At 38.0% G+C, this 19,817-nt stretch overlaps 1 protein-coding gene across 1 annotated transcript in view; it reads left to right on the plus strand.

Moving 5' to 3' along the window:
• The window catches only part of LOC134657757 (uncharacterized), a 37,021-nt gene extending 19,476 nt beyond the window's left edge, over positions 1–17,545 (plus strand). The window contains exons 8-12 of the mRNA XM_063513321.1: positions 8,158–8,311; positions 8,837–8,956; positions 10,702–11,012; positions 13,009–13,151; positions 14,562–17,545. Of these exons, the coding sequence (XP_063369391.1) occupies positions 8,158–8,311; positions 8,837–8,956; positions 10,702–11,012; positions 13,009–13,151; positions 14,562–17,399 (3,566 nt within the window). The 3' untranslated portion in view covers positions 17,400–17,545. The remainder of the gene's footprint in view (positions 1–8,157; positions 8,312–8,836; positions 8,957–10,701; positions 11,013–13,008; positions 13,152–14,561) is intronic.
• Positions 17,546–19,817: the final 2,272 nt, after the last annotated feature.

The following is a 19,817-nucleotide window of genomic DNA, read 5'->3' on the forward strand; positions in this document are numbered from 1 at the left end:
CTTTATGCAGCTGACTATAGTTTCGCTCACTGACCGTCAGCGAACGGGAACCATAGGCAAGCGGCCGCTCAACGCCATCAACGCCTATTTGGGACAGTACAGCGCCCAGGCCCTCCGGGCCAGCATCAACGCTGAGAAGGAGACGCGCGCTGGGGTCAAAATGCGCCAGGACGCGCTCGGACGCCAGCTCCCCCTTCATCCGTTCGAAGGCGGCTTCGTGTCGCGGCGTCCACTCCCACCTCGCGCCCGCGCGCAATAATTCGTGGAGTGGACACAATATGCTAGATGCATTTTCTACAAAATTGCGATAGTAATTTACTAGCCCTAGGAAACTCTTAAGTTCCTTTATATTTGTCGGCCGCGGTGCGTTTACTATAGCGTCTACCTTTTTAGGGCACTTGTGCATTCCATGTTTGTCGATAATATGGCCTAAATAATTAACGCTCTTTTGGAAAAACGCACATTTATTTTTTTGTAGTCGCATCCCGGCGTCTTGAAACCTTTCGAAAACTAACTTTAAACGGCCTAAATGTTCGGATTTTGTAGCCCCCGTAACACCAACATCGTCTAGGAAAACGGCTACACCCTCGATACCCGCTAGCAAGTTCTCGATAGCTCGCTGGAACACCGCCGGCGCGTTCGCGAGGCCAAAAACGAGGCGCGTGTACATAAATAAACCTTTAGTGGTATTTATTGTGGTAAGCTTTTGGGCTTCGTCCGAAAGAACAAACTGGTTATAGGCCTGACTGCAGTCTAACTTCGAATAATATTCACCCCCACTTAATTTAGCAAAAATATCCTCTATCCGAGGTAAAGGATATTTGTCTATGTAAATATCATTATTCACAGTGAGAGAATAATCCCCACATATTCGTACGCTGCCGTTTTGTTTTAAAACCGGCACAATTGGCGTTGCGTAATCGGAGTAGTTAACGGGGACTAGAATACCGTCCCGCGTAAGTCTCGATAATTCATTTTCTACCTGAGATTTTAACGCAAACGGCAATGGTCTCGGCTTATAAAATTTAGGTTTGACACCTTCCTTTAATTGCAAATTCACCTTGAACTTATTAAAACACCCTAGTTCGTCACGAAATAATGGTTCAAAATTTGATAACAATGTTTTTACTTCGGGATCAAAACATTCGTTTACAGCCATTTTGTTATTACCTACTGCAAAATATATATCAAATTTGACCATGAATTCACGACCCAAGAGCGGATTTGCACCGTTTTCCACAACATAAAACGATAATTGCCTTGTCACGTTACGATAGGTAACATCGGCCGCAAATCTACCCGCGGGAGTGATTTTATGACCGTTATAGAAACACATTCTAACATTGACCTTTTCTAACGGAATTCGGATGAAATGTTTTTCATATAGTTCATAACTAATTACATTTGAACCTGACCCCGAATCTAGTTCCATGTTTAACTTTACGCCATTATTAAGAACGACAGGAATTAATATGGGATCGTAATTGACGCACCTCAAATTGAACAGCTGGCATTCCTCACACTCACTGCTGCCGTCTCCAGACTCCTGGGCATCCGACGACTGTCCGATACCGATATTATTTACACGACTGGATGTGCACACTTTCTTAAGATGGCCTTTTTCGTTACACTTTTGACACCGGTAATTTTTATACCTACACCTATCCGCCGCGTGATTACGAAGACCACAAATATTACAACGGGAAGAAGAGTCCGCGCTGTCTGCCGCGCGGCTGCCGTGCCTGCCGCGGCTCCCGTGACCTCCGTGACCTCCGCGGCCGCTGTTGCCGCTCTTTGTCGTGCTCGCCCGGAACACTGGCTCCTCCTTGAGCACCGCAGGGGTGGCCTTGGCCTGTCGAGCACAAGACGCCTGCTGAGCTAGCTCCAACGCCTTAGCGAACGTTAACTTCTCCACGTCCTGCTCGCAGAGTCGGTCTCGTTCTGGGCCCGCATTGAATCCCAGAACAAAACGGTCGCGAAGCATCGTTTCCAGAGCGGTTCCGAACTGACAGTGAACTGCCAGACCACGTAATCGAGCCGCCCAGTCTTCGATCTTTTCGCCGTCTGCCTTTACCGCATTGTAGAATTTCGCTTTATCCGTGAAGGTTGACCTCTTTGGTACAAAGTGTCCATTGAGTAATCCGAGCAGGTCATCGTACTTCTCCGTTTCCACCTCCTTTGGGTGCGCGAGGTTTGTAAGTAGCCGATATGCGTCATCCGAAAGATGCGTTAATAAAACCGCTTTCTTCTTCGCCTCGTCCGTAATCGCATTTAACCCTAAAAACTGCTTCAATCGACTGACAAATATTTGCCAGTCCTGCGTATTAGGATCAAAGTTAGAAATACTGCCTAAATAACCGGACATTATTATTTCACTGCGCGCGCGGGTATACACTATGCACCAGCCTCGTCAGCCACTGATAAGTATGTACTAATAGCAATGAAACAAGTGCGTACGATGGAAGCTCGTTTATTACTGGCGCGCAGGCCAGGATACAGCGGACGCGCGGGCTGAGGCGCGGGGACGTCACATGCATACACGTCAGGAACACGCTCAACATCAGCCTGAAGAGCCCCGCCAAGACTAAGAGTAATACACCCAGCAAAAAGATCGATTTAGGTAACATATTTCACCAATAATATCTGGGAGACCGAGCTTCGGTTTAAAGAAACTTTATTGTCTAAGAAATTACAGAAATTTCACTTATAAGACAACTTATAAATAGATAACTTACAGTATTTACAAGTTACGCAATGGGGAACACGCTCAACATCAGCCTGAAGAGCCCCGCCAAGACTAAGAGTAATACACCCAGCAAAAAGATCGATTTAGGTAACATATTTCACCAATAATATCTGGGAGACCGAGCTTCGGTTTAAAGAAACTTTATTGTCTAAGAAATTACAGAAATTTCACTTATAAGACAACTTATAAATAGATAACTTACAGTATTTACAAGTTACGCAATGGGGAACACGCTCAACATCAGCCTGAAGAGCCCCGCCAAGACTAAGAGTAGTACACCCAGCAAAAAGATCGATTTAGGTAAGATATTTCACCAATAATATCTGGGAGACCGAGCTTCGGTTTAAAGAAACTTTATTGTCTAAGAAATTACAGAAATTTCACTTATAAGACAACTTATAAATAGATAACTTACAGTATTTACAAGTTACGCAATGGGGAACACGCTCAACATCAGCCTGAAGAGCCCCGCCAAGACTAAGACCAGTACACCCAGCAAAAAGATCGATTTAGGTAACATATTTCACCAATAATATCTGGGAGACCGAGCTTCGGTTTAAAGAAACTTTATTGTCTCAAATCAAATATCAAATAGGCCACAAGGGCACTTTTACACGTCAATATGGAATTTACATACAACAAAAAAAAACGCAACAATAATTATAAAATACAACTAAGCCGTAAATATCAAATCAAACTAACATAGAGATGTATAAAGCCTCTAAATGTCGAATTACAAAAAACGCAATAACAATAGTATTGAAAAAAAACCACAAAGATACAAAAACTATAATCTTAAAATTATTTAGAGATGTAAATGTCTCTAAGTGTCATCATAACTAAAAGATTACAATATATAGTAGTTAATCAAATTATCCTTAGGGCCACTTGCACCATTCACTAACCCAGGATTAACCGGTTGAACCTGGAGTTACCATGGTTACCAGTACAATTTGACACTGGGTTAATGGTTGAACCGGTTAACCCGGGGTTAGGGGGATGGTGCAAGTGGCGCTTAGAGATGTATACCCTCCAAGAGTCAAAATACTGTATACCTAATTAAAACATTCATTAAATTAAAGAAAATGATAGTAAAAATAAAATAGCATACGAGAACCGAATGAGGTGTGTCCATGTAATTATACTCAAAAATAAAGTTACTAAGCGCCACTTGTACCATTTCACCAACCCGGGGTTAACCGGTAAAATCAGGAGTTACCATGGTTACCAGTACAATTTGACATTAGCTTAAGAGTTTAACCGCATAACCCTGGGTTAGTGGGATGGTGCAAGTGGGCCTAAATATAATAGCTCGTGTTAGCTTAAATAGACCAGTCTAAGAAATTACAGAAATTTCACTTATAAGACAACTTATAAATAGATAACTTACAGTATTTACAAGTTACGCAATAAGCAAGCACTTAATGACAGTGTTTAACAATAAACAGTTGCATTTAGATTTAAACTAATAATTAAAACACAAGAATAAGACTAAGAATCGACCCTAATGGTCTTAACATAAGGTTTAGATTTAATTTGTTAGTAATAGGAACATGCGAGGGTATCTTTTTTGTTCGACTCATGACGGCCAGACTTGTTTATAGGGCCAGTTAAACGAGACATTTAAGCTGTAGTTAATTATCGGTTATCGATATGACTTTTCTATTTTTATTTTTATAATATTATTATTTTAAATATACTTAAGTTATTATAACTATTTTATCCTATATATTTATTTTTTATCTTTTCTATTTTATTTTATTTATTATTATTATTTTATGAATATTCGTTTATTTTACACTTTTGATAAAACCAGTGTACAGCTTTGCTCGGAAAACATATAAAAACTCAAAAATGCGCGTTTTGCCAGAGATAAAACCTAGCTAGACCGATTTTTCGCCCCCGGAAGCCCCATATAGCAAATTTCATCGAAATCGTTAGAGCCGTTCTCGAAATCCCCGAAATATATATACATATAAATAAATAAATAAATATTGAAGAATTGCTCGTTTGAAGGTATTAAATTTATCTAGAAAGCAGGGACGTCATTAAAAAAAATGGCCAAGTGCGAGTCGGACTCGCGTTGCAAGGGTTCGTTACGTTAAGTGCGACTCACGCTTGACTGCACATTTCTAATAGGTTTCCTGTCAGTTATAGGTAAATAGCGACCCGCCCCGGCTTCGCACGGGTTAACAAATTATATATAAACATTCCTCTTGAATCACTCTATCTATTAAAAAAAAAACCGCATCAAAATCCGTTGCGTAGTTTTAAAGATCTAAGCATACATACAGACAGACAGACAGCGAGAAGCGCCTTTGTTTTATACTATGTATCTATAGGTAAAGAACTATTTTGTGTATTTTTTTTTTCAAAATTTTAGACCCAGTATTTTCGGAGAGGAATGGTTGGACAGACAGACAGACAGACGCACGAGTGATTCTTTAAGGGTTCCGTTTATTCCTTTGAGATACGGAACCCTAAAAAGTAGGCGAGTTGACCGTGACGTCGCTATACATGTTTTCATATAAATTCAATGTTAGCAAATCGTTTTGACATTTCTAAAAAAGAAGCTGATTTGACTAGTAGGAAAGTAGCTAATTTAACCCACCCATTTGTCGCGATTTACTAGAGTGTTTGTGGCTGGCCAAGTCGCCATTCACCCAACCAATTTGTCGTCAGTCACCAGAACTATTAATAAGACTACAATACAATACAAATCCTCTTTATTGCACAACCTCATAAAACATTTACAGAGAGACACACATAATACATAAGTAAGATTATAATTATCACTACATAGTATAAAACAAAGTTGCTTCCCGCTGTCTGTCTGTCCCTATGTATGCTTAGATCTTTAAAACTACGGATTTTGATGCGTTTTATTTTTAAATAGATAGAGAGATTCAAGAGGAACGAAGGTTCATGTCATAGACTAGCAATCCTCTAGAGTCTAGACGGAGTTTAGAGCAATTATTTCATGAAACCGATGCTGCCAAAAATACGGGTGCGGGGGACGAGGTGAGCGAGTCCCGTGTCGTGATTGGTCCGTTCAAAGATACGGACGTCACACAAAGACACTTTGACTCGAAGATGGAGTAAAACTACCGTATATAGTGGCAGAGGGGGTAGCGTTATTATGCTCAGTCTAGAGGATGTCTTGTCTGTGGTTCGTGTATAATTTGTTAACCCGTGTCATAGAGAAAAAAATACATAGAGTGCTCACTCCATACATCAGTTTTAGTACCGAAACGACTATTAGCATCTAACATCGAGTAGCGGAACTATCAGTACTGCTACTTGACAATAGATGTCGCCACCGACCGGAAAGTCTTATGCTGTTGAGATAAGACTTTCCGGTCGGTGCTACATCTATTGTCAAGTAGCAGTACTGATAGTTCCGCTACTCGATGCTAGATGTAGACACTGAAATTAATAGTCTGAACTGATGTATGGAGTGAGCACTCTATGTATTTTTTTCTCTATGACTCAACCAATTTGTCGTCAGTCACCAGGCCCCTATTTCACCACGCCGACATTTGTCAGTGACATATGTCGAGTGACAATTGTCAAGTGACAGGTGACAAGTGACAACTTCGTAAACTGTTTTTGTATAGAAGTGCTTATAAACATGACAGGCATTTAGTTACAATTGTCGATCTTTCATTTAATGACAATGATTTGGTGAAACAAGAGTAGTTTTTATAAGTCGACATATTTGTCAATTTGTCGGTAATTCTTGACATGAGATCGGAGCTGTGTCAGGCTTGGGTGACAATTGTAGTGTTTTCGTTGTTAGCAAACCCCGTTATCATTGTTGCAGTTCATTGAAAATAAACGTTGGCAAAACTGTGTACCCTAAAGACGCCTTTAGGGTACACATAAAAATCGCTTTAAATCGCTTTTAAATTCTTCTTAACTAGCATTAAATCATAATTCCATTATAAATTGTAATTGTTGCCTATGAAGGCGTTTAGTAATTCAACATTTAGGATTTGGAATAAGTCTCAGTATAGTTTTCATAATTTAAAAAAATTATAATGCGAAGTTGGGGACCGGTAGCTAAATTAGGTATGTTTAGGTAGGTATTGTTTTTTTAATAATTTACTTGGGCGAAGTTGGGCACTAACAGTAAAGTTAGGGTTTTGGTTAGTTAGAAAATGAATCTCCGCGAAAGCAATAGTGGTGATATTCTTATACAAGGGAATATATAAAGTACGATTCCTACTTTGACGTCACTGACTTTGCATTTGCAGAAAAAATTACTTAAAACAAACAAAAAAATAATGCTTTGACGCCTTGTCCACAAATAATGTAGGTATACGCTGCATTAAATGGGGTCGGGACACAGATGGGATCTCAATCAATATCATGTTAGTGATGACAACACGGCACATCGAAAGTAATTAACGATCTCTTGTGAAGAATTGACAAATATGTCGACTAGTAAACATTACCCTTGTTTCACAAAATAATTGTCATTAAATTTAAGATGGACAATTGTACCAAACTACCTGTCATGTTTATATGAAGTTCTATACAAAACAATTTACGAAATTGTCATCTGTCACCTGTCACTTGACAATTGTCACTCGACATATGTCACTGACAAATGTCGGCGCGGTGAAACAAAGGTCTGTAATTTTTTTGACAATTGTCGTACCTGTCAGCTTGGTGAAATAGGGGCCAGAACTATTAATAAGACTACAATACAATACAAATCCCCTTTATTGCACAACCTCATAAAACATTTACAGAGAGACACACATAATACATTAGTATGATTATAATTAAAGTATAAAACAAAGTCGCTTCCCGCTGTCTGTCTGTCCCTATGTATTAGATCTTTAAAACTACGGATTTTGATGCGGTTTTTTTAAATAGATAGAGTGATTCCAGAAGAAGGTTCATGTATAATTTGTTAACCCGTGCGAAGCAGGGATGTTGCGGATGCCGATTTTTTGACATCCGCGGATGCGGATGCGGATTTTTAAAGGCTCACATCCGCGGATGCGGATGTCAAGATAGTACCATAAAAAACGTCAAATATTACATTTAAGTTTTTTTTTTTCAAAAAACCGGCCAAGTGCGAGTCGGACTCGCGTTCCAAGGTTTCCGTACATTAAGTCCCACTCACGCTTAACTGCTCATTTCTAATAGGTTTTTTTGGTTAATGACTAAATTACCTAGCAGTCTAGCACTTACGCCGATGCTAAGACGTTCCTGTACCGACCTGTTCCACATCCGGATCCGCATTAAATCCGCATCGATTTTATGCGGATGCGGATGTTGAAAATAATGCGGAAGTTCCGCGGTTGCGGATGCGGATGCGGATAATCGCAACATCCCTGGTAGTGTGTCCATCGCTAGTGTGCAATAAAGTTTAAAAATAAACAGAAATGTTGTTTCAGGCGCTGCCGCGAGCTATGGCAAGTCCGCTTCGAGTCCAGCGCCCACTCCAACCAACAACAACCAGTCACAGGAACTGTTGGACGACCTGTTCAAGACCTGTCCCGTACCAGGCACACCGCAGGGCGGACTTATTGAAGACGACTTCGACCCCAGGTAACCGAGCTATGGCAAGTCCGCTTCGAGTCCAGCTAGGGTTGCCAGATGGTCGGGATTTGGCGGGATTCTCCCGATTTTTAGCATGTGTTCCCGATTCCCGACAAAGTGAATATTGTCCCGAAAAACAGCTTCACGTTAAATAATGAAAAAGGCGAAAAAATTGTAAAATCGGCAAAAAGTAACATAAAATACATGTGGCAAGGGCAAACTAAGAAATAAATTAGTTATACATATTTTTTTAGATTATTGATAGCAATAAGTATAACTATGATAAATGATAATATAGGCAGATAATGAGAAGACATTTTTTTTGTTTGTTCAAGATCTCAAATAATTTATACTATTTTTATATAAAAACGTCTATGGGCAGAGCAGCTGACGTAGTGCCAATAATGTAAAATATCGTTGTTTTTGATACAATTACTTTAAATTGAATGTTTTTTTTCCCGACTTAAATCCCAAAATCCCGAAAAATGTATACGAATTCCCGATAATAGCGCCTTTCGATCTGGCAACCCTAAGTCCAGCGCCCACTCCAGCCAACAACAACCAGTCACAGGAACTGTTGGACGACCTGTTCAAGACTTGTCCCGTACCAGGCACACCGCAGGGCGGACTTATTGAAGACGACTTCGACCCCAGGTAACATTCACACTCATTAAAAAACCGGCCAAATGCGAGTCGGACTCGCGCACGGAGGGTTCCGCACCATCAACAAAAAATAGAGCAAAACAAGCAAAAAAACGGTCACCCATCCAAGTACTGACCCCGCCCGACGTTGCTTAACTTCGGTCAAAAATCACGTTTGTTGTATGGGAGCCCCACTTAAATCTTTATTTTATTCTGTTTTTAGTATTTGTTGTCATAGCGGCAACAGAAATACATCATCTGTTTGCATGCTATTTGCATGTCTCTATGACCAAACATGTAGCTCTATTGTATTAGTATTTAAGACCTGTATATACCATGTTTAAGCAAATAAAACTCTGTATCTGAATCTGTGAAAATTTCAACTGTCTAGCACGGTTCATGAGTTACAGCCTTGTGACAAACAGACGGATGGACAGAGGAGTCTTAGTAATAGGGTCCCGTTTTTACCCTTTGGGTACGGAACCTTAAAAAGGAAAATAAAGGATATCAACAAATTATAATGGAAATTAAGTCCTACAAAAAAGAAACAACCTTGCGTTTTTTAGGGTTCCGTAGCCAAATGGCAAAAAACGGAACCCTTATAGATTCGTCATGTCTGTCTGTCTGTCCGTCCGTATGTCACAGCCACTTTTCTCCGAAACTATAAGAACTATACTGTTGAAACTTGGTAAGTATATGTATTCTGTGAACCGCATTAAGATTTTCACACAAAAATAGAAAAAAAAACAATAAATTTTTGGGGTTCCCCATACTTCGAACTGAAACTCAAATTTTTTTTTTCATCAAACCCATACGTGTGGGGTGTCTATGGATAGGTCTTCAAAAATGATATTGAGGTTTCTAATATCATTTTTTTCTAAACTGAATAGTTTGCGCGAGAGACACTTCCAAAGTGGTAAAATGTGTGTCCCCCCCCCCCCCCCCCTAACTTCTAAAATAAGAGAATGATAAAACTAAAAAAAATTAATGATGTACATTACCATGTAAACTTCCACCGAAAATTGGTTTGAACAAGATCTAGCAAGTAGTTTTTTTTTAATACGTCATAAATCGCCTAAATACGGAACCCTTCATGGGCGAGTCCGACTCGCACTTGTCCGCTTTTTTATCTTTCATATAATTAGTATAAGTATTTGTAAAACATTTATACCAATACACAATTACAACATCTATACCTACAAGTAACTATGGGTCTCTATTGTTTCCCAAATAGTTTTAAGCCATAATGTATTGTTTGCCCGAATTTTCGTCAGTCATAATTCATTTGGTTCAGAAACGCGTCACTTTTCAGGATTGCCATAAAACAAACCTAACCTAACCTATCTATAGGATAACCTAACGAAAATCCTGAAATGTTAACGGTTTCAGATAAGATAAGATAAAGATAAAAGATAGTTTATTCAAGTAGGCATAATTACAATGCGCTTATGAACGTCAAATAAAGCTAGGTAGACCGGCTCCAACCCTACACCTCTGCCCCGAGAAGATTTAAATCCCCCCTCAATTGGAGGAGGGTATCCCATTATGGGACCGGCAACAAACTCGGCGGGACACATCTTTTCAAAAATAATTACATCTTATAATTAACATGCATTACGAGAAAATAAGGAAAAAAAAAAATACTTTCAGTTTTATGACTAATGATAATATGACAAACAATACATTATGACTTAAAACTTTATAACTAAACAACAGGACCCCGTAACTATGCTTATCCCACAACTTACCTTTTCCAGGGCTGAAGATCTCAAACCGGCACCAACCAGCACCGAGTTCGGAGACTTCACCAACGCCTTCGGGGCCCCCGAGCCTGGCTCCAATGATGGTTTCGCTGACTTCAGCAGCGCATTCACCGGAGCACCTAGCACTTTTGGAGCACCCGCTGCCTTTGGGGCTCCGGCCAGCAATAACTTTGGGGCTCCGGCCAGCAATAACTTTGGGGCTCCGGCCAGCAATAACTTTGGAACGGCTAGTAACAATTTTGGAGCGCCGGCTTTGAGCAACAGTTTTGTGGCAAATGTTACTACACCGGTCAATAATAATGCTGGTGAGTTAGCGTTTTCCAAAAAAAGTGTACATTTCATTCATGTCTTCAAAATATTGACTTCTTGGGCTCATTTTACTCAGAATCATTTGTACATTCACGTCTCATACATAAAAAAATGTGTCCAAAAAATTCCTTTCCAGATCGTCACATTCTTGTATGAAATTATTTTTTATTTGTATGAACGTGACGCACTGGAAAAAATTTTTTTCATACAAAATTTTGGGACACATTTTTTCATGTATGAGGCGTGAATGTACAAATGATTCTGAGTAAAATGAGCCCAAGAAGTCAATATTTTGAAGACATGAATGAAATGTACACTTTTTTTGGAAAACGCTCGAGTACTCATCAAACATCACTACATAGTATAAAATAAAGTCGCTTCCCGCTGTCTGTCTGTATGTATGCTTAGATTTTTAAAACTACGCGTCGGATTTTGATGCGGTTTTTTTTACTAGAGTGATTCAATAGGAAGGTTTATGTATAATTTGTTAACCCGTGCGGAGCTGGGGCGGGTCGCTAGTTTATTGTATTTATAACACTTTAAACTCTCGCGTTTTGTACACATATTTAATTACACAAACGGGTCTAACGCGATATAATCTCATTGTTTTTACCTTTAATTCCGACGTTTCAGCTGAGTTGCACCAGCTGTGGTCACGGAAAGACTGACAAAAACAACAAACAATGACAATAAACATTAAACTTTGACGGGTAGTTGCAATTTCTTTGTCTACCCCGAACATTTTTATTAACTAATTTCGGGTAGTTTAGTGGTGTTTTATTAATATCTCCGTTGACATTTGTTGAGACGTCAGTCTTTCCGTGACCACAGCTGGTGCAACTCAGCTGAAACGTCGGAATTAAAGGTAAAAACAATGAAATTATATCGCGTTAGACCCGTTTGTGTAATTAAATATTTATTGTATTTGTAGGTATAATGAGTTATGAAGTCTAAGAAAAATCATGTTTCGCATGTAAAGATTCAAGATTTATTTTAAAAATTAATATGCAATATGTCATTTTGTATGTGTACATCTAAAGTGCTCAAGTCAAAAAGATTAAGTAAACTAATTTTACGTCTGGTCAGTGGGGAGACACTCCTGACTTCGGGCAAACTCGGCTCCGTTCGGCTCAGCATTGGAAGCAATTATTAGGGTTGACACAACTTGACGTCTCTTTTGCGTGCACGACCACAGATAAGATACTTGAATTTTGACAACCCTAAATAGCCGAAAGGGATACTGCCATAACTTAGACATCATGATTCGACCCAGAATCACTGTCAAACTTCGGTTTTGTAGGAAGTGTCCTTTCTGTACGGTAGTACTGTTACTTATTCTGTGGTCTGGTTAGCTCATGCCACAGGGCGGACACGCCATACATCAAAAATCATTTGCGTTTATATGTGTGCGCGGCACGTCTGCACACGCGTCATTGTGTATTGGGTAAGTCGCTGTACTGAGAGCACGCCAGAAGTCCGTCAGATTCATGTCGCGGGGCGAGGTAATCCGAGTCACAGTACAAGAACAGTAGTGAATCTTCATAGAAATGTGCCGCTGCCGGCTTGAATGTGTGCGTGCGCGCCGGGCGCCGTGTACGCACGCGCTGCCACACATTCGCATAATATACGGGGGAATACGGTGGCGGCAGTGTGGGCCGTACCGCGACTGACATCGCGCGCATTCGAGTACGCTCGCATTTGCCTGCTCTTACCGGCCTTAATTTATACCTCATTAATGAATTGATAGAACATTTCATTATATTATATAAATAGAAACCTAGTGCTACTCATAACACGCAAATAATATTTAACTAAAAATAAAAGTGACAACCCTAAGCGCCAACGCAAGAGTAGGTAAATAACTTGCCGAGCGGCCTTAGATTCACTACTGTTCTTAGTGTACTGTGTCCGAGTCGGGGCGGGGCGGTGACCGTTCTGTATGATAATACTATTACTTATTCTGTGCTCATGCTAAACTCCTTTTTTTTCCAGCCCCGGCATCGAACCTAGACCTGCTGAGTGACCTGGCCCCTCCCCCGATCACCCCAGGGGGCTTTAGTGACCTGGACTCGCTGTCATCACAGCTGTCTGACGTCACACTACAACCCACACATACTGGTGAGTTGGCTATACAGGTTAATTATAAAAAATAAAAAAAATAAAAATCATTTATTTACCAATAAACTATGGTTTACATATTTACCAGGGGCCCCCGCACTAGGTGAGACCTGTATCGCGGGGAACCAGTTAGATTTGTACAGTATCTGGATTTAGTTACTTAATAGGTAGATATACTTAGCATGCAAGTTATAAAATTACTAGAAATTACACTTAAGTTTATGCGTACATTATTATAAGTTTTTGCGTACATTAGCTCTAATCATTGTAAGGAAGTGGTCTAATTACCGGCGACAAGCGAATAACGATTACAGAGTACTTTTGAGCAGTTTTAACGGACGTGTGCATTCTAAATCGTACTGATTGATCAAAACTTTTAGATTAATCATTCAATTAAAAGTTTGAAAAACCATCTATACTTGGTCAAGCAGATCTTGTCAGTAGAAAAAGGCGGCAAATTTGAAAAATGTAGGCGAAGGAATATCGTCGCCTTTTTTTACTGACAAGATTTGCTTGACCAACTATACGCATTATGTCAAAATAAAATCATTTTATGCCAATGTTTTACATTATTTTAGAAAGAGCGATACTCTTCAAACTGCTGGGATCAATTTTTATCAGGCGCAAGAAAATTCGCTTACACATTTAAAAAAACCGCATCGAAATCGGTCCATCCGCTTGAGAGCTACGATGCCATACCCCTTTACTCCCAGAATTTGAAATTTGACAGCCCAAATACAATTTTCAAATTTTAAAGTTGATACTCTTCAAACTGCTGGGATCAATTTTTATCAGGCGCAAGAAAATTCGCTTACACATTTAAAAAAACCGCATCGAAATCGGTCCATCCGCTTGAGAGCTACGATGCCATACCCCTTTACTCCCAGAATTTGAAATTTGACAGCCCAAATACAATTTTCAAATTTTAAAGTTACACACATAGGTACATTTCTTTCACGAACAAAATAATCGATCGCTATTCGCTTTGTCGCTGCTGGTAAACAATTACCTTAGATTTAAAAACAGTAGAATATGCATTTAAACTTTTTAAAATTGAATTTCTTTCGTTTCATTTTATAACAAAAGAAATTCGCCGAAATTTTTTCGAAATCTAAATTAGAACTTAACTATAAAAAAAATCACAAATTTTATAAAATATTAAATTGATTTTAGTTCTTTGTTTGTAAGAGACCACTTCCCGTTTTAATTTCGTTCATTTTCTGGCGCTCAAAGGTACAATGAAAAACAAAAATATTTCGTTACTGTATGAGAATATTGGTGTTAAAAAAGTTTTGTTTTACCGGTGTTATTAAAGTTTTTTTCAAACTCAAGCAATATTTTAATGTACGTTTAATACGTAACAAAATTTAAAAAACGTTTAATGTGATTACCTGCTTGCTGCTTGCGACTTTCCTATCGTTTATAAGTTCAAAACACACTCGACTCCTGTCTGCATGATACGTCACATAAATGTAACTAGTATAAATACAGTTTTGGGCACATTCAGGTGTTTTCCATTTCCAGAAAATGAAAAAAGGAAAAGCGACCTCCGCAGAGAGTTGAGAACACTTGTAGACGCTTTACACGGAGTCGAACAAGTGAGCTCCGCCAGTCAAGTGAAAAAACTGGCTCCGTACCTCGAGGAAGTTTCCAAGACCCTCCCCGGACCCATCACAGTGCAAAAGCTGAGCCGGATCGATGAAAAATCCTTCAACAGTGAAGTTTTAGAAGTGTTTGTGCAGTGTTTAAGTAGTGTAGTGCGCGTTATGACAACATTGTGGCCGCTTTTCAAGAATGAAGTCTCAAGCCTGTTCACCGTTGAAGAAAGTTTTGAGGTTAGTCATGAAACACTTGCCGTTCTATGTGGGTTTTTGAAAAATGAAAGTAACGAAGTCACTATAAACGCTTTTGCGTCAATTTTGACAGACTATGTCAAAAGTGATGCAGTTTTGACCGCTATTATTGACTGTAGTAGTGTCAAATTTGATGATGAAAGTGAGCTGTATAAACAGCAAAATGAATGGGAGAGCTATATTCAACTGCTGGTGACATTACCAGAAAGAATTGCTAATAAATTAGAGAAAAACACACCCAAGAATTTCTCACATGAGAACTATTCGTACAATTTGATCTTTCACATAATAAGAAGCATGGATTATATGACTGAGTCCAGTTACGCGCAGAATATACAGTATGACGTTTCATTCTTGTCGTTTTTGGTATCCAAAGTGATAATTAATTACAATATGAGCGGTAATTCGGACGCCATATTCAAATTCATAGACACACTTATCGCATGGTCGACCAATGAAACTGTTACTATGTATATCAGGCGGAAACTCATACAAAAGATGTTCTTCCACTTAAACAGGAAAGCCATAGATTTCATCTCAATGACATTGCTACACCGATCACCCATAGACTATACAAAAACTGAACAAGCAATTTTACATATGCTTGGAGACAATTTCGATCAAAATAAAGATTGGGAAGAAATTCTAACATATAGAATACCTTTATACATTCAGCCGAAAGACTACAAAGATACCACTATACCAGAAAACTTGATATATTACCTATCTACTACAAGAGACAGCAAAGTTTTGACTGAATTAGTTTTAAAATTAAGTAGAGTCTGGTCAGAACACTCAAATGTTACTAACATAACACATCATATGTACACTTCACAATTACTGATACTTGCTATCAAATATTGTGTTATAATTCATAGTGGGAACAAAGAAAACTGGTCGTTAAATGAACTAAAACCAGTCCTCTATAAAGGCATGTCAAAACATCTTGATGTAATGTCACAAGAATTCAGGTGTATTGGTATGGCCACTATTGAGATTATATTGAAATTATTAGCAGTACTAGATGACACTGATAAATCTGTAGAAAAACTAAGCTTTGATTATATAGAAATGGGACCAAGTTGCGTCGAAATACATCATCAGCTCAAAGAACTAACGCATAAATGCATAATAGACGCAAAGCGAAAGATACCAAAAGATTTTAAGCCGAAAACAGTAGATTTGAAAGGAATTCTCGATCTAATCGCTATGAAAGTGATAGATGAACATAGACCCGTCCATAATAACACTATAATGACCTGTGCTGTCAAAAGCCCAGAGCAAACTAAAGAAATCGTTAAAACTATTATCTCAGTCAAACTTGACGCTCTAGATAAAAGCAAGACTTTATCAGAGGATTTAGATTCAGATGACGATCTGCAACCTTACGATATGTCAAACGACATAGCTATAGCTGATAAAAATAGACCAGCATATGTCAGAGATTTAATAGAGCTCATAAGTGAAGCGAAAGATGCAGAAATATTCGAGACAGCGGTGGAAACAGCTGAAGAATTAATTACTAAACAGCTTAAAAACGAAGATCATAAATTGGCCACAGAATTACTAGATCTCTTCATACATTTGGACGCTAAATTCCATGTAGATGATTTTGATAACATCAAATTTAATACGGCAGTTGCTATACTGTGCAGTCACCCTAAAGTTTGCGCTGAGCATATTTGTAAAGAGATTCATACAGACGTCGGAAGATACTCTATTGCTACCAAAATCTTCATGCTTGATGTATTTTCTGAAGCAGCCAACAGAATTGCCGATATCAGACCTAATAATGAACCAAAACTAGTCAAACCTGATGTTGTAAATCAAGATGAAGAAGAAGTATCAGCAGAAGAAATCATACGACGCAGACTTATACAGAAAACGAGATATTTCCACTCAAAACGACCACATCCTTTTGCTAAAGCTAAGAAAAATCAATTCGCTGCGGTTTCTGATAGTTTCTTCTATCCATTAGTCGGCGGATTTGGTATAAGACAGCTTACTTTAAGCCATCAGAACCAAAAGCAAGACATAGACAACATTTTACTGTTCAAATATTTATCAGTGATTGGGAACATAATTCTAGCATCGAAAAACTGTCCGAAATGCCCGAGCTACTGTTGGGATGTTGTCCAAATGATTCTATATCTCCGATACACACCGGACCCAAAAATACAGTCGTGCGTCATAGCCATGTTAGCTAGTGTGATTATAGTTTTACCGCAATCTATACTGCGGAGCGAATTCGTAAAACCCATGTCTGAGCTTCAGGCTTGGTTAGAAGATATGATACGGGTAGATATAACTACACGATTAAACAGTCCTGCATCGGAAACGGCTATATTCGCTGCTCAAGTTATTTCTTTACTAGAGAATAACTTAGGTGATGTAGGTTTATTTGAGGATTAGAGTTTGTGTACGGCTTGGCCCGAGACGGTAGAGGATAAATGCAAGCACTGCTCGAAGCTGCTTTGCAATCACGAGGTGTTCTGGACGAATGATATGACGATAGCGTCGTATTCGCGCAGTGTGCGTAAGTGAATTCGTTCGCCAGGGTTTTTGGGAGACAAAACAAAGGTATCTTAACGCTTGGTCCGATTCGATTTATTAAATATGAATAGTGTTTGAAAGTAACTGCTATCTATGTTATGTAATAATTAATAATTATCTGGTGTTTTATTTCGTGCACCGTGTGAAATAAATAATTGTTTTAAGTAGAGGAAACCTCCCTATTTTATTACAAATATGGCGCCCAAATTACGATTCCATTAAACTTTATAATTAAGTGAGTGAGGTCAATTTTTACTTTTTACTAAATATAAAAGATAATAAAGTTAGAGTCGCTAGAGATAATAAATTATTACTATAGCTGGTCAAGCAAATCTTGTCAGTAAAAAAAAACGCGAAATTCAAATTTTCTATGGGACGATATCCCTTCACGCCTACATTTTTCAAATTTGCCGCCTTTTTCTACTGACAACATCTGCTTGACCAAGTATAATAATTATTATATAAAAAAATTAAAATCATTTATTTACAAACAAGATATGTTCAGTGGAATTACTAAAATAAATTAAAAACTAGCTTAAATCTAAAATAGGCCCTTGAGGCATTGTACCAAGGATGCTGGCGACATTTCCTCGCTGTATCGCAATGCTGATACGTTGTGCGAGGTAGCCGCCAGCTCTTCGGTCGCCAGTTATTATATTAGTTTTGAACATCAATGTCCCATGTTTTGTCTCGATAAAACCACCGATCCGCTACCGTCGACCAAGCTGTACTATAATAGTAGCTATTATATAATGATGTGCTGTGCTATAATAGCAAGATGGCTCAGCCCAAATGTCTGATGATTAAAGACTCTGAATTTATCTCTCCTAACGTAACCTAACTGTAAGTAAAACGTATTTTGTGTGATTATACTGATTATACAATAATGTAATACACCCGTAATCATTTGTGACGTTTTCAACAAAAATGTACCACATGGTCGGTTGTCGATAAGGTTGATTTCAAATTGAAGCTAATAGCTAAACGGAAATAGCGCCTTGTTGACAACCGACTATAAGTACCTTTTATGAGAATGGCACATTTGTAAATTAGTCTTAATACTATAATAGCTATGTAAAGTGTCATTCTATGCTACTTGCTAACTATATAAACAAAACAACAATTTCAATATGGTGGTTTGTTTACATAGTTAGCAAGTTCCATAGAAGAAATTCTGTGCTATAATTTGTAGTTATAATTGAACCGTATGACCGCTAAAGACGTCAACTGACGCGCGCGCGAATTGACTGAAATTAATGTGATGGCTTTTGAATTAAAAAATATTTTCATGTCAAAATTCGCTTGCTTCCACGAAATATAGTGCAATCGATGTTTAACTAAAAACTAAAATATGTGCAATACGATATATGTAGATTTATAAACATGAAAGCCAATAACACCATTTGCTACTTAAATAGTGTAAATTTTAAAGTGATACTTTTTGATAAGAACATTTAAAACTGCACAATCATCATCTCACAATTACACATGTTTTGTCTGTTTTATATTGATATAATGTACACAGAAAAAATCAGGTGTTAAAATACTAATAATGAAAAAAATATGTGTTGTGATTTTAGTAGATAAGGTAACTTAGATGGTTTAAGTGTAACTGAGATAAAAATATGTTAAATTAAGCTAAATGTCTGGCCGGCGTTTGTCACTAACATAATTTCAGTTGTTTACTATATTGTGTACCTATCTGTTGTTTTAAATCATATAAAACATAACAACAACATATGTTTTTTTCGTATTTATATTAACATAATTTAAAAAATAAGCAAGTTTATTACAATTTACTACTACTGATTATTTAATAGAACTAATTTGTAATAAAAATGCTATTGACGTTCAATGCTATATCTGTCTAAAGTTACAAATTGACGTTTGCATAGGTAATTATTAATTAAAAATAAAGTAACTCAAAATCGGTTATTTTGACTATAAGTAGTGGGTAAATGTATGGCGGCTAGTTTTAACGTAGACCTAACAAAAATTCGAATAAATTGGCACACAATACATTTAATTCTTAGAAATGTGCTATGGCAAATGTTATATGGATTTGATACTTGTTATAATTTTAGTGTTTTTGTGTTAGAATTGTAAATATTTCTAAACTACATATATGCCTCGTTCAAACATTGAATTGACGGATATATGATTTTTTATAAATGATGAAACTATGTTTTAACTCATTTGTACTACTTGTCACAGCTGTCAATTGATTGTTAAATATGTTTCTTTTTGCAATAGCTGACGATTTTTAAATAAATTTTA

This window comes from Cydia amplana, chromosome 20 (assembly GCF_948474715.1).
Source record: "Cydia amplana chromosome 20, ilCydAmpl1.1, whole genome shotgun sequence".
In the NCBI taxonomy this organism is placed as follows: domain Eukaryota; kingdom Metazoa; phylum Arthropoda; class Insecta; order Lepidoptera; family Tortricidae; genus Cydia; species Cydia amplana.